This window comes from Argopecten irradians, chromosome 9 (assembly GCF_041381155.1).
Source record: "Argopecten irradians isolate NY chromosome 9, Ai_NY, whole genome shotgun sequence".
NCBI classification, from domain to species: Eukaryota; Metazoa; Mollusca; class Bivalvia; order Pectinida; family Pectinidae; genus Argopecten; species Argopecten irradians.
In genome coordinates, this window is record NC_091142.1 from 17,131,811 (window position 1) to 17,155,465 (window position 23,655).

General features: G+C 33.2%; 1 protein-coding gene across 3 annotated transcripts in view; it reads left to right on the forward strand.

Moving 5' to 3' along the window:
* Positions 1-23,655, forward strand: part of LOC138331643 (T-box transcription factor TBX2b-like) — a 65,321-nt gene that overhangs the window by 32,284 nt on the left and 9,382 nt on the right. The window contains exons 2-3 of one of the 3 annotated variants that reach the window (XM_069279366.1): positions 11,578-11,865; positions 15,796-16,072. In XM_069279366.1, the coding sequence (XP_069135467.1) occupies positions 11,578-11,865; positions 15,796-16,072 (565 nt within the window). Of the gene's footprint in view, positions 1-11,306; positions 11,866-15,795; positions 16,073-23,655 lie in introns of those variants that run through there. The other 2 variants (XM_069279365.1, XM_069279367.1) reach the window with 2 other exon arrangements.

Sequence of the window (23,655 nt, forward strand, 5' to 3'; positions counted from 1 at the left end):
GTCCCACACCTCGAAAACACTCCTTCATGCTATTTTATTATCTTGACACATTGTCAAAGATATCAAAACTATCGAAAAAAATATATCTGCGTAAAGTGATGAACAAAACACAAAAGATTAAACCAATCATGTGACAACCATGGAAATGCAGGAGAAGAGTTCGAAAAACAGTATTTCATCTAAGATTTTTTTATTTGTGTCCGTAATCTGGAGTCATGAAGGCAAACACCTAATGCTTAGACATAATCGTAAAAGGCGAATAGAGTTGAACATTCGTCCCATGAGAAAAGCTCTTAATTTTGTCTTTTTGCCAAGTTACACCTTAGGTAATAGAAAGGAATGGTATTTACTGCCCTATAAGGGGACTAGGACAATCTGCCCACTTGTATGTCTTTTGTCAGTATATTTGTTGTTTTGGCAGCATGTGTTTGTAATGTAGCACTAAAAATGCCAAGAGGTTCATGATTCCAAAAAGACACATCACGATCGCGAATATACCACAGTCTCCCAAAATTTCTGGGATTTCCCCATTTTTTATGCGTTTTGAATGCTGTAACTGGAGTTGTTTATTTGGTTGTTTACGTCCAGAAGTAATTACCCTCTTGAGATTTCATTCCTTCTCTTTTCTCAACTTTTTTTTTTCTCAACTTGGGCTCGGGAAAGACTATTGCGGAGTTCGTATCTGACGTGACGTGACTTGAACCCAATGAAATACACAGTTGAAGTCATAACAGAACTTTACACCAGATTTAGTCGACGTAAGTATGCCTAATTTATATTAATACGGTTACTACAAAAGAGGTGATACCAAGGCAACATTTCCCAAACAGATCACATTGATGGGCATATTGACATTTTTTACTAAAGATAAACAAATCGCATGATATGGATGGTGTTTCTATGAAGTGCATTAAGTTTGCGGTGATGTCGTTGGTTGCTCAAGTTGATATGGGTCAATTGATATATTATCTAGAATATCATTCATTAATGACTGATTTAACTACCACAGGATCGCTTTGGTTTCTTGTTCTTGGTTATGCATCTCTAAAAAAGGATACCATATGGTAGTCTAAAGTAGAAAAGATTTAGTTAATGAGAGTGTAATGAGTAAGATATCTATTGTAACACAACGTATTCCGAATCTGCATATTACAGAGTTATCTACACTTGCAGGTAGGTATTGATTGTGACGTCATATGTTTGCGAGCGTAACGTCATACGTTTCGGTGAAAACGACGTGAATTGCGCTCACAAAATAATGACGTTACAATCGATACCTACCCGCAAGGGAATTAACTCTGTAATATGCAAAGACGGAATAATATCGTTTTTTTTCTGATATGTAATGTATGTCCCAGATCTTTTTTGATGCAACTTAAAGTGACAAATAGCTGTAGTTGTAGTCACTGTCATCAGTTTACTTAAGTAACTAAAGAACAAGTTGGCTATCAAATTGGTTTGTTGTGGGTTTTCTTTATAAGAGAGGAAATACACACCCTGGGATGAAGTGTTTGAAGTTGCAGTGTTCTTGTTATTTGTACGACGTCACCACATAAACATGCCTGACCAGATAATGCACACTATTACATGATCACAGGACATCAGAGGCTGGTGTAATGATGATTTTATAAATATAAAATTAAACACGATGTATTCTCATCAAAAAACGATGTGATTTGTGTGTCGCTTTTTTTGTTTATGGTCTTCTTAACAGCTCAATCTGAATAAAATACATATCCTTTTAGTCACTTTGCTTCTTAGAGGTCATCACGGGTTACGTTCTGGCGACCTCTCATATTGCTCGGTCAAACTATTACTTTCAAATTTGTTGACTGGGACAAAATAGTTTGCAGAGCTGTCAGAGGAGGCATAGCTCACAACATGCATATGCATATGTACATATTGTAATGAAATGTCTTTTTCAGTTGATATAGCAAGATAGAGAAAACGCATTTGAAATGAAGTATACAGTAAAAGGAACCACGTGATCGCACTTAAACTGATGACATGAAAATGTAATACTTACTCTCAGTAGTTGATAAATCGCATGGATAAGAAAATATTTATTTCATTAAAGAAACATTACTGATGATAGAAAAGGAATATACTTCAGCAGATTTATTCCAATGATTACTGTATTTTTCCGGTTTTGTGTGTGCATAAGGGACCATGTCGATATTTAGAAGAATCAAAGCGCATCAAACATGTTACGATATGGGGACTCCTGATCAGTGCCAATCGATATCTCTGGTAAAAGTACAAACGACACAATAGAAAATACAAAATCTGTACATGTTACTATAACTAGACAATAAAACAAACGTGAAATACGTTGATAAATACAATTTAAATAGATTTTATTTCCAACACATAAAATGTAGTTTATTATTATTATTAATTTACGTATTCACGTCAGTATTTCATGTTTTGTTTTTACTTGGTTTTTTAATGTAATTAGATCAAAAACATTTCATTTCCAAAGCGTATAAATCATGACAAATTAAAACATTGCGTCATACCTTGATATTTATTGATATCATTATCTGATGTTGTGAATGAATATAAATGTGTGCGAGGCAGTAGTAGCCTGATTTGAACCCAAACTCAACTTTAGACACAGTAGTGTGTGACAACTGGATACAAAAAATGTCAATGATTGATATATTTATCAATATTTCCAAATATATATCTAAAAAGTAACGCACTTTCCTGGTTCAGACTTAGATGTGTGTATTCCGTGTTTGCATATTTCAGAATTAACTCCCTTGCGGGTAGGTATCTATTGTGACGTCATTATTTTTCTACCGCAATTCACGTAGTTTTCTCCGAAAAGTATTACGTTATGCTCGCAAACAAATGACGTCACAATCAACACCTACCCGCAAGGGCAGGTAATTCTGTAATATGCACAGAATATCTTAGACTTCCTATGGTGAGAGTACGACCCATTGATAAGTTTTCAAAATCTTCTATTTACATAAAAAATATTAATGTGTGTCCAAAATTCATAAGATCTGTGTAGTTCATCTGTATAGATACAGATTATGACGACAGCTGTGACATCAATGTGCCACTGTCTGTATTATATGAAGACCTTGTTTTTGGTAAAAACAAATGTTGACTCATTATAAGATTTTACTATGTCAACGATGTACTGAATTGGTGAACTTATGCTATCATTTCACCATAGCGAAAACCTGTGCCTGACATGTTATCTTCCTTCAGAAATCTATCGTATGTCATACGTTTTGATGACATAAGCTGCGAAAATCATTCAAATGAATGGACTAGCATGTAAGATAATATATAGACATTAGTTACAACACAGAACTTATGCACCGTTATAGTTCTTATCTTTATGCTTTGTGTATGTTTCCATGAAAACGTATCTGACGAAGTAACTTTATGATTATTGATATCACAGTAAAATATTAAAATGAAATAGACCACAACGTGGCTTCTTGGTTTGACTGAGTGTACTCATTGTATGGTACTTCAGACGTCAATATCATGATTTTTTGGAAGTACAGCCAGATCACATGAATACCATATTAAAATCTCTTTTTGATTCGTGAGTATAAAAATTACTGTAGATATAACTTAAAGGGTTTTTTCTGTGACTTAACATTCGTTCTTAGTATAAATACATATTGGGTATCTGTTTATGCGCAATATATTACACATTTACGATACACGAAATTTACTTCCTCAGTTGTAAGACTTTAAAGTTACATCCCGTATCTTAATAGGAAAGAAAAAGATAAAAAAAAATATACCAATTTGAGTGTATTGTTATGTAGATTATTAAAGGACTAAGTCCAGATTTTATATTTAAACATCTTCCTGAAACGAGTCATAGTTTCACACTTTCACGACAATTACTGCGATCACCGGTACCAACACATGTTATAAACGACATGTGCCTCATCAACAGCTCCTTTCCGCTCGTCCTCTCACTGGGTAACAGTTACAGCTTACTCATGTAACATAGTGATAGTTTGTGGCGCTAGGATAGGAACCCGGTACTTAATGTAAACAAGAGTACCTGACGCCAATACTGTGGCGAGGAAAACATCAATGGATTATGATATCACAGTAAATTTCCATGTAAGTTTCCGAAAGGGAAAAATATCACTTAATTTGAATAGTCCATTGGAGACAAATGTCTAATAGCTGTCATGTTTAAATTACATGGGGGTGTTTTTAAGAATGAAATAACGTAGATTTACGTAATGGTAAAATTTTCTGTAAATCGACATGAATAGATAAATTATCAGAACGCTGATTAAATGTGTTTAATTAGCCGAATTCTGAAGCTAATTCGAAGAAATCACCTTGTACATCAAGTACTCATTAAAACCGCAATATCGGGTCATTATGTAGAACAGTTATAGTTTTTTTTTTAATTTTCACTTCTTGGGTAATTTTTCTAGGGAAAAATTGATCTTGAGTCAAGAATACTGTTATTTCAAATCGACTATTAACTTATATATGTATACTTGTCATAGAGATATTTTTGAAACGTCAATGAATTCGCAATCGAGCTCTTGTTGCGAAATTACGCGAAAATTAATATAAAAAATAAAGCTGTTTACAGTATATAAATGGTTTAATATCTTGTTAAATATATACCATTAATTTGTTTAACACCATTTCTATATCCATGTTCAACATTCGTGAAAGAAAAAAAAATCATAAGACTTACGTTTTGCTGAGCCAATCATAAACAACGTAACTTACGAAATCATTTGTGATTAGCTTTATCTACACCTAACACTGTTTAAGACTTTGGACCAGTTCATGATCGCAGGTCGAGGAGAAAAGCAATATGTTTCTAATGTTAATGCTATATTATGTTGAGTGCCTTATGTACAATACTCACCATATTATATAACCTTCTAGCAATATACTTTCATATAAATCCCCGTTCACGAAGATGATTGAAGACGTTGTAATAGTAAAACTTGCCTCAGCGAACACATTTACACGTGTGTACACACCATCTACTCACAACTGTCTTTGGGTTAAAAAAATTTGACCAGTGTATTTCATCTAGACATTTTTACTCTAAAAATTATATTATTATATGATACATAGTCCTCTTTCTTCATATCAACACTTATACAATCATTTAGATGCGGTGTATCTATACTCTTATACGATCTGATAGAAAGTAATGATAAAACTGATTTTATTAAAACTGTTATTAAAACTTCAAAGATATCGTTACAGAATCGATTAAGACTCAACCATAAGATAAGACAGTGTTTTCCTATATGACTTGTTTGTGCTATATGTTCTGTTTCTGTATGAGAAGCATAACAGGGATAATCAATATATGTTTTCAGTAACAAAGAAAAGCTACTCTCTTGGGGAAATATTGTATGTCTTATAGACAACACACATCACTAGAAGAAATGATTAGAAATCTGAAACATACATAATAATGTAATTTAAGACCAGAGAACAACAATATGTCGTTCGTGTTATCAGAAATACATAAATGAAGATAAAACTGTAAAACTGTAAACCGTCAGTTATGGAATGAAATCCAAATAGAATTTTCAATAACTATGAAAGGGGATAATCAAACCATGATCGTGTTTGGTACAAGCACGTGCAGAATTATTAGTTATTAGATGACGTCACAGAACTATACATATCACACGTAATCCCTGGTCGAAATTACCATTTTTGTTAGTCATTACAACTCTTTATGTTAAATATACAATTAATTGGAGTATTCAATGTACATGTATAATATTAAATCAGTTTCTCTCGTCATAGGTTTGATAAAAATGAACTATACATATCACAACCTTAAACATATAATCTCGATAGAAAATAAACTCTCGATATTGCTTTATCATTACAGTGATTATGTAATTAGTTTCATATAAATAAAAAAAAAGAAGAAAATTGTCAATATACACCTTTATGGAATATGGTTATTATTTCACAAACTATATTTTTATAAACAGGAGTTCACTTATAAAAATGAGGTTTATTTGATAAACTTGATATCCTATAGCTTTTTATAAACAAAACGTGTACACTATAGTATAATTCATATAGTTATATTTGATATTTCATAAGCCATTTAAAGTGAATAGTCGGGCAAAGAAAACCAGTCTAAATGCGTTCATTGCCCTTCCAAAAGTTCTCACATATTAATACGACGGCCAAGTTCTGCTTACGTTTCCAAGTTCTGACCATTAAAGTAAAGGAAATTGAAAGCATTGAAAGCGAGGCTGCGTGTAAATGTAACCACGGACATAGTCAGTCGGGAGGACGTTTTAGGATTCCTATACTTTAAATTAATTTCTTCGTACGCAGACAGATTTTGGCGAGAGATATTCTATTTCTATTTCATAAGAAATTATACTGGATACATTCACACCATTTTTACCGACTTTAGCCATCCTTGCCCGACTGTTCACTTTAACTCACTTGTCGCCTAACTGTTAACAACACATTTCAAATAACCAGATACAATAAAAAATACACATAAAATAGTAGATCGATTTGATAGACATATAATGTGGTATTCCATATACATACCTCATCAACAGCACGTCAAACTATATCTGAGTGAAACTTATATAATTATTCTTCTTCTGTGCTTTTCGGCTTCCGTAGATCTACCTACTATGTGTTCGGGGGCATTTCCATGTTCAATGGTGTTGAATCGGTTTGATGGAGAAGAAAACGTTTTAATTTATGCGTTATTCTACGACATAAAATAATTATAACATTCCTCTAGATTCTATTTTATTTCGAAATATATTATCGTTAACGAATTCCACAGCAATACCAAGTCTCATCACCAGTCTCTAGAATATTAAACTCATTACTAAAATTTGGAAACTAGAAATTGATTATTTTGTCTTAGCGAAATGTCTGCTACCTAAGCTTCAAACAACGGGGAGATAATCTAGTGTTAGAATTCGGTTGAAGAAATCTTATCGATCACTTACATGTAGGATCTGGTAGACAGTCTACAAAGGCAGAAGAGTTTCCTACTAATATTTGATATTCGAATATTTATAAAAGGCACTACAAAGCTTGGGAAGGAGAGTGTGTTACAACGAATCGGTTGTTGTTCAAAGTTTTGTTTATTTATCGTAATAATTTTATTCTATGATATAGGAACACTAATCATAATCATTTATCATTTTCCTACATAACTAACTTACCTATTACCTTACCATTTATAAAAGATCTTATATCATTTACAGTGTTCTACAGATGTTTTGAATAATTAGATAGAAATTATTTTAATGAAAACTGTTACGTTTTACAAGTTTACAAGTACATACAAACATCAAATTATGAAAAATATGTATGTATATCAATTATACGAAATGTATATTTACAATTTTAAATTCGAAAAGGTTTATTAACATAGCAAAAATATCACTTTTATGACAAAGTAAAACAGCTAAAGGGGTGTGAAATCTACAATACACATCATATGGATTAAAACATGAAGTTAAGTCAAATCATATTGATTAAACTTGTACATGTAGCATTATTATTATTTATCTAAAAGATAAACCGTGTATAACAAAGGTTAATTATTTTAAAAATCTGAATATAGATTAATAAGCTTTTATTTATGAAAATAGAATATGTATTAAATTACATAACAAACCATATAGAATAAAGTGTAATGTCATTTAAAACACAAATCATAAAGATGTATAGCGTTGTCGTTATTTTACAAGACAAACATACGAAATTTATCATAATTATTATGTACAAAATTTACAAGACAAGTTATTTGGAATATAACATAGTATATTACTGTATACAAGATAAACCGTATGAAATATACCACTATCATTACAATGTATTCAAAGAACAAAATCTACTGTATAATTTACCTCAAGGACGTATATCACTCGTAAATCCTTGTTTTACCTGTACTAAAATTTCAAATGAAGTCATCTAGGTATGCAGATAGCTAGCTTGATTAGGAAGTGCAGTGTACAAGTACGACGAGATATTTAAATGGGTCCATCACAGATGTAAACAAATGAATTTTGAAGGAAGTAAAAAAAAGACAATATACTTTATTAATTGTAAATATATTGATTTATATAATGAATTTATTAATTATATGAATGATATGAATGAATGAATGAATTATTAATTAATAATATGAATGATGAATGAATGAATGAATGAATGAATAATGAATGAATAATGAATGAATGAATATGAATGAATGAATGAATGAATGAATGAATGAATGAATGAATGAATGAATGAAATACTAACAATGAATGAATTGTTATGAAACAAATGAGTGACTAAACAAAACAAACGGATTGCCAGAAGCAGAGTTGGGACAAACAGATGTGAAATATACCAACAGTCATAGTGATGAAAATACAGATATATAACGCACTGAGTGTCTTTTTATCACTAAGAAACCGATTTTCTCGTGTATTCACATAATTCACAGGAGTCTGATCACCTTGGTGTTGTCACAAAGTTCGTTACTGGTCTGTATTCTGGCCAGAAGATCCGCCCTCGCCTTTTGTTCTGGCAATTTACCCGACAGTACATGGGAAATATGACGAACCGTTTCTTCCTCAGTAACCCTTTGATGGCGTTCGTGAGCTGAGGATATAGTTATTCTTGGTCAGAAATGTGAGAGATGTTTCTTTCAGTAATTAAGTGAGGCGTAAATCTCTTGTCCAACATACATTCTCTGTACATGGAATACAAAAGGATAAGTAAGGACATCATAGGAATTTATACCGTGATCACAATGTCAAAACATTGTTCACGTATACATAATACTATCACTTCTTTATTTCTGATATAAGGTCGTTACCAAATATTACAATTACTTTCAATTTCTAATTCCTATTCTTCATGTATGATCGAAATTTGTTAAAGATGCTCCACCGCCGACAGAGCATAAATGATATTCATTATTTGAACAATAATTTGTGAATAATCGTGTATATAAAGGTAATATTATCACAAAAAATAACATAAAATAATTTATTTTGCCTTTGGTGCATGCGCAATCAATACTTCATTCCATATAGAATATAGTGCCACAGATTTTTTCCGGGATGCAATTAATTCTTTTTCATATTTTTAACTTGAAGTAAAATTAGAAGCTCAAACTTTTCAATGGTGGTAATGGTGTAAAGTAAGTAAGTTTAGTAACTGAAGAAAAATACTACATCGTCTACTCCTGCTTTTGATAGTGAAAAAATACCATTTGTCATCGGTGGAGCATCTTTAAGTCTTCGACAACTCTTTTCACATACGTCCAATGTCAAATTTTCATAACAATGACATTTAATTTACATGGAATTGATCCTACATAACGTTAGATATGTTTTCAGTGACTTTCATTTCTATTTTAGCAATATATATGTATCTAAAGTTGACCATTCAAGCAAACGCAAAGACCAATGGTATTGAATGATGATTTCGTAGACTTTATCTCTGTTTTTGTTTTTTATTTGTTGTTTTTAGAGGGGGTTGGGTTTAGATTTTAGCGTTTTTTCACACAATTACTATGACTTGTAAGAAAACCTCTTGGCAGAGAAAACATATTTATCAATGACGAAAATTTCTCTCTCAAAGAAGAGTGAGTAAGTCCACACTAAGGCCCTGGAGGTGTCCAGTCGTAAAAACTCTAAATCCTCGCTAGGCCACATACCACAGCTCCTTATGTAAGTATAACAAAACTCCCTTGAAGCCATATTGTGATTCAGTTGATCAAAATACCTAACTTTCACTGTTTTGTTTTGTGCGGAATTGGGCAAGTATAAAGAGGGTGTAGTGCGAGCGTGAACGATCGGCGCCGGGCCTTCCAGACCTAAGTCATGGAGGCTCTGGTCTGATCTTACCACAATACAAAGTCACACCTCGGCCAGGTCTTGCTATACTTTTTAATTGCGTTAACACTTCAACGGTTCATGGGCGATTATTTTCGTAAGTAAGATAATTGGTTTATTCCTGCTTCGATAACCAGCACTGTGTTTAGTCCTATAGTATAGACTAGTTGTAGAAATCACCTTTATCAACTAAATCGAGTAATCCCTAGAATTTGGGCATATTAGTGGCGGTTTGGCGGCGACGAAAACCTGTGTGTGTCTGCGAAAATCGCCAAAGTTATTCAAAACAGAGCGTTAATGCTATAGGATTGAACCATCTGTTATTTTAAATGATTTTAAACATACGTACAAACACAGGAAGATCAAACGCGGGACAATCGCGCTACCTATCTCGTTAAACTTCTTCTATCCGATAAACTGATAAAATCCGCGCATCATTTCATTATAAGTAAGAAAGGTGTGGCAATCATTTAAGAGCTTAACTTTATGATTTCTTTTGATTTTTTCATTAATTACGACAGTGGCACGCGAATCAATTCAAAGAAAAAACTTTCGGGCGATTTTCACAAAAGATAGTCACATATGAATAGGTTTTAAAACATCGTTAAAACGTGGGTAAATATTGTTGGCGTTTTGTTGGTGTATCTCGGCGAGTTCGTACTCGGTAGTCTGGTATGTATTACTCTTCATCTAACTGGCGCCCGTGACGTTGGCTTTCCCTGTCACTGTCTCAGTCGCTCGCACTTGCATCTGTCATTTAACCGGCGCCAGTTAGGGATACGCCCACTTTCAAAAATTCATTTTTAGAATTTATGATGATTCATTTTAAACTTAGATCCGAATGGGATCTGAATTTGTTTCAGTTGTACAACGTTTTCTATTTATGGAAGATTTACATTTAAAAATTTCCAGTTTTTTGTTTTAATAATATTAAAATGGTTAAATTATTGTTAAAAACATTGACTATATAATGAAGTTGTCTTCGCTGTGACGTCATACTCTCCCACGGTCCGATCTGTCAATCAGTTTGATATCAGCGTAAATTACTGACAGAACAATACGATATGTACAAAAAACAAAGCAAAGGAAACGGCAAATGTTTTACTTACCAAACGGCGATCAGCCGTCACGCCTAACCACAAAATACAAGAATTCGTTACGGTGATAATTTGCGTACACGCTTGCGTTTTCTACAGGCGTAAGTGTGCGCTCAGTGAATGATAAAGCGCTCTACCAGGCAGGGCGATGAGAATTGTGGGCGTGGCTTAATGACAGATTTACACGATAACAGAACGACTCGAGCTGGCGCCGACACGACTGAAGGCTTGTTCGCAAGTGGACCTGTCATAACCGCACTTTGCCTGGCTATCTGATTGGTTTAGAGGCACGTCCGGTGACCAATCACGACAGTGTACACATAGTATAGTAAATAGTTTACCGTATACATGCCATATCTCAAGGCTGAGGTACTCAGTACTAAATTGCAGTATGTTAAAACACACGAAACGTGTTATTTGACCACACGCGAGTGAAGTGAGGATACACTCTATATAACACCTATAGGAATACGGACTCCATTTCCGATGTGATGTTTACCTTCTAGTGTCATAACATTTAATTAATACAGGTGTTTTCCTTATAAAAATATGATTTACCAAGGACCAAATCCGGATTTAGCGATGACATATAATCCATTTTTGCTCCACAGACCGACGGATTACACGTCTCTGCTACAGCAGCATTATTTGTCGTCCATGTCCCTCCCGGTCCCCGGGGGTGTCCCTTCGTCTATCCTGCCAAAGTTACAGCAGACCGTCGCCCGGTCGCCCCTCAGTCCCGCGGATCTGCTCCATCACATGCACCCGAGGCCTATCCGGAGCTTAGAACCCCCGGAACAGGACGTACAGGATGATCCCAAAGTGGACTTGGAAGGGAAAGATATGTGGGAACAATTTCACAAACTCGGGACCGAGATGGTCATCACAAAATCCGGAAGGTTTGTATATTTTTCATTTATTAATTTTGTGTCTGGGCCCTGGGGTCGTGTGTGCCCCCGGAGAGGGCTGAGTGTGGGTGGCCTCCGTCTGGTACAGATCAGTGTCACACTCATTCGACATTTATAGTCCAAGTTACATACAAATACGGCGACCTTTTAGGGATTAATTAACACTACTCGACTAATTATCCTCTAGTTTATATCTATTTATTATATACAATGTAGTATAAATAAAAATTATATTAACAACTGTTTTGTTTCAACTCAAACAGAAAATTTAAATAATGATAAAAACGCATTATATTAAATATTTTATGAAATGTATAAGCGTCAGTTTTGATTGATATTTTCCATATTTATTAATTTATTATATGACGTCAATTAAGGTATGAAATATATTTCCCTTTATCAGAGATAGGCTTTTCTCTACAGTGCACGGATGTTTAATACACTCTAAAACTTATTAGTGTATCGTTTGTATTGCGGCCACTTTATAATCTGCGGTCAGCGCCAGTGTGACTAGCAGATTGTCAACAAAACTCAACCTTGTACTTTGTATACTGCGATACAATCACCGATTTATTCTCGCTATGATACTGGGATATAAACTATACCAGATAGTGCCCTGTAAAGTTAAACAATCCTAGCATAATATATAGATTTAAAACCGTTATTATCTTGCATATTTTGCCAGTAAAAACTGTAAAATGATATTCAGGTTTAAATAGGAATATATAGTCTGGCGGTCTTTCGGGAAATAGGTGTAAATAAAATTACGAGAATGTAATACATTATTCAAACATATTTACAAATACGAGAAATGCACAATAAACATAGGATTGTTATAATTGTTAAATAGAAATAAATAATTAATTTAATAACAACAAGGTAATTGAAACAGGTTTGTATTATGTTGTAATTGATATAATTTATTTTGAAATGTCCGTGATCAATACAGATAGCAGTATAATTATTAATATTTCCGTTGAATTCTGTAGCTCAAACTACAGTTAGAGGGGTGAGTTTGAGAGAATTTCTATCAGTATTCCTATGTAAATCCGAAGTTTTACAACAGGCTTTTTTTATCACAGTTAGTTTTATTAATTCTTTTGCTTATTTTAACCAAATAATACGGATAAATATTCTACAATTGATGTTAAAAATTACGAAATTAAAAAAATATATATCTTTGTGAATCCCTTCTAAGAGATGATTTATAAAGCAAAATGTGTGTTAAATGATATCTAATTACAAAAACATTTATAATTGACAAAATTGATTTCATTTTCCATGAGTGTCCGGTGAAAATAGATATGATTTATGTTGACAATATAATCGACAATGCCAATCAAATGTATCTAGATACGGTTATGTTGTTATGAATTTCAGCGAGGTTGTCAAACCTGTTTGAAATTTAAGGAAATGGGTCGATTAATTATAGCTAACGACACACAGATTTATACTAAGTAAATATAAGTAAATCAATGATAATTCTCCGGAGTACTGCTGACAGATTCTCGTATATTTATGTACGTATGAATGATGTGTGACACAGCCCGTCCCCGGGGACAACCCATACACACCTACCTAATCACACGGCCCTGCCCCCCGGACACCACCCTAATCATCCTCTCGGCTACTTATCATTACCCTAACGATAACAATTATAGAGTAAATCAAACTCATCTGCCTCCTTAAGTAAAACTAGGCGATATGTTTCTCGCCGTCTTAAACAGATTAGTGTCAACAGCCTTAACTCTGCTGGTTTTGATAAAATTCCCAGTTTGTTGATAGTAAGTTCCTTTCCCTGTGTCGTAACACCGTCGTCCCTCACGTGGTACCGGGGAGGATAATTTACTCTCGGTAATTATAACGTCCTGTAATTGTTCAAAAAAAGTCTTTCTGCTTTCCCCACTTTAGACATTTTTTTTGCTTTTACTTAGATTTACTGTACCAGAGGACGTGTGTTTTCAAACAAGAAATCGGTCGTTCTGTACGCTTTGTAAACAAAGTCTAGTTTTTAAACACTTATTCTCGTGAGCTTATTTACCCTACATGTTTTATTTATTTACCTGATTTATTTTACACAATCTTGTATGCATAAACTTTTACACTTTGCCTATACTGTATTTGGCGTTTTATGTTTTAAGTATTAACCTCCTCCCCTGTGCTAATTCGAAGGAAACACTTCCTTCTTTATGAATCGGATATGTCTCCACCGAGTTGTGTTTAGTTTAAACACTGTTAAAATAAATAACCGTTTTACAATTACACGTAAATATAGCATGAAAATACAAACTGCAGCTCATATTCATTCCTCGGTATCAGTTTAAAGATTTCACTTCACAGTGACAAATATCCTTGTGAAATGTTGTTTTTAAAATTCAATCTGTATTCAGTGGACCCCTCCCACAGATTTATTTTTTCACAAACTTCATATAGTTAATTCAGTTATCCACCGTTCCAGAATGAATTTGTGGATAGGTTAGAACTCTATCAATATAGATCCATACTTTTGAGGGTCAAATAACCAAATGCCCTCCATTCAATTAAATAAGTTTGAAAAAAGTTTGATGTTTAATTCATGGTGTCAACCCAGAGTCAGTACATTAAATATATCCCACTTGTACTCACTAAGGAGGTGCCCTTCACAGCTTTAAGTCAATTGTATCCCCTCCCAGTATTATTCAAGGATGCCCCAGAATGCAACGAAAATGTCCACTCCAAGTATAATTCGTTACCCCCTCTCTTAATTTGATGGAGATGTCCTCTACTTGAAGGATTTATTTACCACCACCCCCCCCTCTCTCCCTTTCTCTGTAATTTGATGAAGATGTCCCTTTAATTCGTTGATACCCCTCCCTGAATGGGATGCCTTAAGGGGCCCTCGTAACGCCCCTGTTATCGGGATCACTTGGTTGGCCGGATAATCAAGCTTACGACGTAGCCCTCGTGTCACTGATACACTGATTGGACATATCAACAACTTCCGAGTACTTTTACACTATCTTTTATACTTGTTTCAATAGTTCACACATATGTATTAATCTAATTATATTTAACTACAATTAAAAATAAATTACCATGCTTATTTTACCAATGTAATTTTTTTCTAAACTATTTAAAAATTTACTTGATATTTATTTTCTTGCAAATAAGAATTTGGGGAAAAGCTAATTTGATTCGGATGAAAAGGTCACCATTAAATAATTCCGTTTCTATTATTATAATTACATTGCTATCTAATAACATAGATCTAATGTATAATGCAGTTTCTTAATTTAGAATGTAGAAGTATGAATCCTATAAAACAATGTCACACATAGAAAATTATAATTTTAGATCCAGTGTAAGTGAGGGATGAAGCTGTCCAGTTTTTAACAGTAATTTAAGATTTGAACTTCATAATACCTGACCATATCTCCTCTAAACTATCAGGATTTCTCATCCAAAGAGCTAAAGGTCTAAAAACATTCATTAAACATTTAATTATTCATGACTTTGAAGTTTTTGTAAAATAATTCCTATTGTTTTTCTGAAATACCAAAATGTTACTGTCTTTTTAATCGATTTGATAATTATTAAAGGGGAAAGAGTTATTGATAATAGTTGCTTAATTTTAAAATTTATTCCCCCATATAACATAGTTGAAATGTTAAAATTTAACTTCTTTATTTTACTTCTGAATATTTCGCCCCAGTTAGTTAATATAAATATCTAAAACTTATAATAGAAAAAAAGTTTCATAAAATCTTCTGAGGACATTTTATATTCAAATTTAGCTGTTTCACTTACCTGTCATGTTTTACATAGCAATTATTTACCAGAGGCACTTTGCATGTTTCTATATTATGTGACAACCTATGATTGTTTTAAGACTTAAATAATTCCTACATTATCTTACCATCCATATACATTTATTTATTTTAGACGGATGTTTCCTCCATTCAAAGTGAGAGTGTCTGGTTTAGACAAGAGAGCAAAATATATTTTATTGATGGACATATCGGCTGTCGATGACTGTCGTTACAAGTTCCACAACTCTCGCTGGATGGTTGCGGGAAAAGCGGATCCGGAAATGCCAAAACGGATGTACATCCATCCGGATTCTCCTAGCACTGGCGAACAATGGATGCAGAAAGTCGTCTCCTTTCACAAACTCAAACTCAGCAACAACATTTCCGACAAACATGGGTTTGTAAGTACAGTAAGTCAATCTTAATATTCTTTATTAATTATCTTTATTTATTTACATATAGTCAGGTTTCTAAATAAGAATGGTTTTTTTTTTTTGGTATTAAACCATTTGAATCCCATCAAATTTTCTCTACAACCAGGACTCTTGAATCAATTACAAGGAAAGCAGTATGGCTCAGTTTAATGTTTAAAGGGCCATAATTAGGGCATATTAATTTCAGTTTAATGAAAAGTTTTCGTAGAGCAATTAAAGCTCTCATAAGATAACACTCAGAAATGACTAAAAAGTGCAGATGGTGCATCGACCAGGTTAGGCTTTTAATGGAGAAAAAACTTCGTACATCGCCATCCCCCAAGTCGCGTGCACTCCAAGCCTCCCTTTGTATGCAAGGACAAAGAACGCTTGTAAGAGATAGGCAAATGTACCGAGAGAGTAAAAACACACAACTGATTCTTTTTGGTCGTATGCATGTGCTAGCCACAACACTTTAGACATCTTGATAGAGGTCTAGATAGTTCTGATGCAAACTAGGATAACTTAACTTCAAAGTGGGTTCTCAGTCATCAAAACTGGCCATCGCATACCAGGCGCTGTATCTAACACCTCCAACAAGTGTATCCTCTCGGTATCGTGCGAGAAAGGCCACGGAACAGATCATTTGTACTATTCTGAAAAAAACCCAAGCTAGGATAATATTTATACCACCGAAGGGTCAACAAACAGTGTTTAGAACTGTATAGAACTAGATACCAGTTTATGTTACATGTCTCTATATATAGGCAGATTTTTGCAAGGGAATAGCTATAAATACTTTACGAAACGACCGTAATTTAATGATTTCTTAATTGTTTTTTAACAAATTTATGTAATGCCGAACCAGAAAGTTTAATGCGCTGATTTTGTTTTAGTCAAATTATTTTTAATGCAGGTTGTAAAAGCAATTAAAATGTCTTCTCCATAAAACTTTGGTTACAACTCATTATGTTGTGGAGGGTTATCTTAGTTCCTCTACATAATAACTATCCATTATGTCAATGATCTAATGCAATTTTCACCAGTTTATTGTAAAAACCGATATGATTGTGTGTAGCGATGCCGTACGATATGGCTGATGATGGAAAAGGTGCCGCAAAAACATAGATCGTTCCTGATTAGCTGGATTTGTCACTGAATCTGCTGAATATTCATGATTCTCTCTCCAGAATACTTTACCCACCTGCCCAGAAATAATTATAATTCAAAAGAAAGGTAATTAACTATAACTTAAAATCAATTCGAATCTGCATATATCACTCAGCGTGGTGTGAACAGAGCATGTGTTCGTCTGGAAGATATTGCGTGCTCTTGTTCTAAGTAACGGTCACTACAATAAAGGAGCCGGACTGCGGAGTGAGGTGTCGCAGTGTCCGCAATTATAACAATGAGGCCACCGGAGGGGGTACATCACACAAAACAATAACAACATAATGTAATTATTGACGTTAGGTCAGTGATAAAGGCAAATACAGCCGCATCTGGCACCAGTCGGAACTGTTTTACACCTCTTGAGTCTCGTGTAAACAGGTCCGACTCATGGTGATCGACGCGATATTTCATTTGGAGTGATGTGTCAAAATTAAATAAGAAGTTTTTTTTATCTCATATTGCCGGAAAATTAGTTTTAATATGTCAGTAACAAGGAATTGATGTGGTCCGCCGCGGGATGGATTGTGTAATGGTCCGCCGCGGGATGGATTGTGTAATGTTGAGATGAGGCGATATGAATATCACCGCGTTTCTTTGTCTCAGTGTTGTAGTTATCGCCAGCGGATCGTGATCGAACAGAAAACGAGCACTTTCTCCACTTTCCTTCCCAAATTACTCGCCGTCACTGTTTTAATAGGAGCATCCACTTTCCTTCCCAAATTACTCGCCGTCACTGTTTTAATAGGAGCATCTGGTCCCAATTAGGTCCGGATCAAAGAAAATTTTCATATTTACACATATCGAGAGTGACAATTTTTCCGGAATGGATATCCCGACTTTGAAATTTAGACACTACCCGAAAAAACGGCGATAGAACTACATCAAGCTGTGAAGATATAATTAAGCTTATCCAACACGGCTTCCGGGAAATAAATCTGTCATATATAAAACATTTCTGTTAATACATATACTGAGATATTCGTTTGAGTGTGGCTAACGGCAATATCTTTGCTAATTAGAGAAAGAAATACAAAAATGCTGGCGTTTTACAGGAGGGGCATATTCAGACAGATTCGCAGGCAATACAAATTCCGTTGAAGAAATGTAAAATTCCTCACGTGCAAAAAACAAATTTAAATCAAGAAAGGATTTTGAGCTTTAAACAACAAGTTGTGAATAGAAAACCAGAAAAGGATTTTGTAGATTTTTATCTGGGAGTATAGGTGCCAGCGATGTCATTCAAACGACAAAACTTCAAAACTTATGTGATTGTACACAATTAACTCGTGCTCGGTATCGATATTCACGACGAAACAATAACCTCTCTGTCCAAAAGGCGACAAAAACCTTTTCAAATATGCTGAATATGTGTCAGGATAATTCAATTAGTTAAGTAAGGCATTACTTACATATATAGAGCCAGAGGCATGACACACGGCCATCATAAAAATGCCGGGTCGTAACTGGGTGTCACCTCTTGGTCAAATTACAAACATATAGTATTGCACGACTGCAATTAGTTATTAATTAGTCATTTAATACCTAATTTTGATAGAAGAATCATTAGCATTAATAATCATCTTTTAATATTTTATCATTAGAAACATCTCAACTTAACAACAAAAATATTGATTTTATCATTATGTGCCCATGCTCCTTGAAATGAAAAATAAGTTTGATAACATGAAGCAAGGATTTATAAGTGAGACTTATATATATATTCTTGGATAAGTAAAATTAATAGAGAAAAGGGGATATTTGTATTAAAAATAAGTTTATTGTTTTATTTCTTTCCAAATCATGTAACAGAGAAAAACAAAATAAGACACCAAGACAAAAAAAAAAGTTAATTTACCAGATCCAGATTATTATGTATTGCAGTTTCAACAATGATAATTGTTATAACTAATGATTTTCACTGAATTCAATGTTGACCTATAATCTATCTAAACACGCTAGTTTGTTTCTTACAAAGAATATAACAGAAGGAAAAAAACATTAATTCACTAAATCCAGATTATTATATACTAAATAAAATAATTTTATTATAATTTTTGAACTGATTTAAATATAATATAAACTTGACTTGGTTTCGTTTCTCATCTACTAATAAAATGTAAAGACATCTGTGAAAGTATCCTGGCTTGCTATCTAATTAAGGGGCGTACGTAGATGTTTGTCAGCGATGCATATTTCATGACATAATGTCGTGATTTAAGACACCTTACCTGTAATTAACATGCAGTATCTTTCTGTGTATCACCTGTCAGTGATGGCCAGGTAGCGGTCAGGTAATGATGTGGCCCTCAGAACTGACCAGGGATTACGGTCATCGCGGACATATCTCCGGTCCGGAGGTGTTATGATGTAGTAGGGTGGCACTGGCCAGTGGTCAGAAATGTCCGAAAAGTCGCCAGCCAGACTGGTGACCAACACGTCTGAACAATATGTGATTAAAATGACCGACAGGTCAGTAGACTTACGTCAACCATCGCCTGGTTCCGGGGTGATGAGCAAAGTTCTGGTTTTAATATTAGTTTATACCCACAAATACTGTGGGATTATATATCTATACTACCAACACACCGAATCAAGGACGAAGATGAGATCCTTGAGTGAATCTACCTTCACATAACTGTATATAAATAAACCTGTAAACATATAAGAAATATATCGAATGCATGTTAATGACTCGGTGAACGACCCTTGTAACTAGAAGCAAAATCTATAAATGCAAGATTCAGTAAATACAAATGAAAAGCTTTACTAATTTCAACACATTTTACCAATGATATTAATATTTAATGAAATCATATCATTAAATATGTTCTTTAATGCTAAATCACACATGTGTATAGGGTTAAAAATGAGGTCTTCCAAGTACACTTACATTATATCCTGTATACTGACCCAATAATTTCCTGTTTCTATATTGTGATAATATAATAACTGTTTATAACTATATATTGTACAGGAATAGATCAAACCATTGACTTATACATTGTCATATTGCAGGGTTAGTTGAGTCAGTAATCTATAATTCTATTTGGCTATTAATAATTTTGTGGGCCACAAGTCATTTAAAGTGTTCTAATTTTGATAGAGGTTTGCTATTTACTTTATATAATTAAATCCATAATAATATTTTATATCAATGAATTCAGTTCTTCAGAAACATTTGTGGAAGTTTTTATATAAATACTTGTTGCAGATTTCAATGTTTTAGTGTAATATCAGCTTTATTAATCAATGTGTTGTATCAGTAAATCAAAATTTACTGAAATTTATAGAAGATATTGCATCAAATTATATAAAATAAAATTTAAATAATAATTTGTGCTATTTATGGAGATTGTAACTTACATCAAGTTTAACAATAACATAATATAATTTTAGTTAAAAGATATTTGTGATTCAGATAATTATGAAAAAAGGTACTAAAGCAAAAGAAAATAGAAAGATTTTTAAAACTAAATTCAATTATTTTTATTTCATTTATTTTCCTGTATTTATAGTAATTATTTTAGGCTTTATTAATTATCTTAAACAATAATGAAAAATGTTGCATTATTTAATTGAATTCTATTTATATTCCTTTCCATAACACAATCTAAAATAGATGTGCTAAATTCAAGGAAAATTAATGATAATTTTCAGCTTTTTCCATATATAAAATAGCCCAACAGCCAATGGTTATATAAATTACTGACACACTTAACAAAACCTCACACTATGATGGATGACAAATCAGTTTTTACCTGAGGAAGACTACACTGTGATATTTGAATTTAACTTTTAATCAGAATACCAATTAGTAAGGACTGTATTTGCTTGCAATTAAACAAACTGCACAGAAAACTAATTATTATCAATCATTAAGATATTTGGAATAAATGTGTATCTTAATTTAAAATTTACAACAATATGATACAAATTTTCCAAAATATTATAACTAGTATTGAAAACACAAGCTGCAATTCTTTCCATCTCTCTTTCCCCAACACCTTTCTTTCTAAACTAAAAATTACATTGTGTTCAAATTGCATATACTTATTTATTTTGTACCATATTGTTGAAAGTGTGTTTATATAAGTAGTGCCCAATTCGTTTGTCAGTTATTTACAATGAAATATGATGAATAGAATTTACAATGAAATATGATGAATAGAATTTACTAAGAAATATAGAATTTCAGTAAATTAAGATGTCTCCTTACATGACAGGGTGAAGTTGGACTCCATGTGACATGGAGAACTTCTGTAATTGGCTAGCCTAACAAAGCGCAGAATCACTGCCCAGGTCAATGGGGATAATAGCTTCGGCCATTGTCCAGCATCTGACGACCTCTGGTCAAGATTGGCCACTGTAAGGCCAATCAGTCCAGTTATTGGCTGGGTGGTCTTGCTCATGAATATCCATTGAGCGGACAGATGGTCCATCTAAAAATAAATACGAATTTATTGTTTGAATATTGGGGAACAGTACCGACCGAATTAGTGCGTCTTTAATATTTCATATTCAGTTCGCGTCAGGCGCATCAGATCTTTACTTATCAAACATGACAACGTGATATATAATGACAATTTATGGCGTAGCTTTATGAACAAACGCTTTAAAGTTTCACTGTCGATGCTGTAAAATTAGATTTATATAAAGGTTATCAATAGGCCTGCACTATTACATTATGATTGAAACTTTATATTATCATTAAAACCACACAAGGGATTTTTTTTCTATTTCAGTTTTTTTCTTGTTACATTGATCAACATAAAAACACTCTTTATAACAGCATTATAGTTTAACAATTTAATGAAATGCAAATTAAGTGTAATGGACTTAAAATATAAAGATATCTTTATTTAATTTTCTCCAAATATGATACTTCCCGATTTTGTTTCTGAAACACACTTAATGTTTTATTCAATATTACCAATAATTTAAAATCAATATTAATGCTTATTCATATTGCTACACTGACAATGACATTTCCTTTTTTCCACAAACAATTCATACATTATTACGAAGACATGGATGACAATATTATATCTTGGAGAAATAATGGACAATTTTTTGAATCAAGTTAAAATTAGTCAGGAGACTCAAAACATTCTAGAAAGGCTTCAACAACTTTTATCTTATGTCACAAAGAAAATATTCTAATATATATATCTATATTTTTAAATAATATACTGCTTTACTTACCATAATCATCTTCAAATGAAATATTCCATAAAGGCCAAATATTCAAACTTATTCCTGCACCTATTTAGAAAATAAAAAATCTTAGAATTATTATAAAACATTTGCACAAAAATAATTTTCCTATATAATTCTAAAACTAATGAAACTCGATCGAATCTGAGTTTTTAGCAAGTTATTTTTATGTTGATATTGATTTATTATCCTATTTTTGTTTCAATACTCGGAAGTAAAGCTGTATTTTGAGGAAGGTTTTTGACAAATTCCCCGTACATTAAACAAACGTCTGGTGTCTGGGGATTGTTTTTGAGTTGATTTAGGAACTGTTCTCTTGTTGTTTCATCTCTGCTTTAGTTCTCTGCTACGATTCGGAGTGTGGACTGGTCGCCTTCAGTTATTCGGCGCCGAGGCGAGTGGCTAATTGTTCGCTAACGTTCGCAACCAAAGCCTAGTCAACTTAATCATATACCACAAAGTTATAAAATGTTATCTTGTTTGTCCGTGCGTCAAGATGTCTGACAACTATTGGGGTATGATTAAAGAACCAGTTATATGCGAATCAATTAAATACGTAATGAAATATGGTTTGTCTTTATGAAATAAATTACTATTTAGGTAAATGATGTGTAAAGGGTCTCATGCTTGGACTGCATGTCTTTAGTTGTATGTCGTACATTCATCTATTGCTCAACTTCAGCTCAATCCCTTTGTCAAACAGCCCTATTCACTTCTTGCCCAAGGGAATTGTCAGCTTTAATAAGCTATCATGCATTGTGAACAGGGTGCGACTAAAAGAAAAAGCAACGACGGTCGGGCATGTATGGACAAACGATACCCTAACAATATCAGTTTTAATAAAAATGTCTTTAAAATGCATATGCAGACGAAATAATTGAGAATGAAAAAAATTATATATAGAGATTATGATGGTGGACAACAAGTAAAGCATACGTAACACACGACAGACACTAAAATTAACACTAAAATGAAAACTTTCTTTATTTCTATGTCATACAAAATATAATATTTGAATATTAAATTTATTTGAAGAAGCAGACACGTTCTAAAGTTCCTATACTGAAACACAATAATTTATTACAATAATATGATACTGTTTATCTTACGATTGTGCTGTAAGCGACAGATAATTTATAAACTTTTTGATTTATTCTTTTTCCACGTAGATTTTATGTAATTTAAGACCTTCG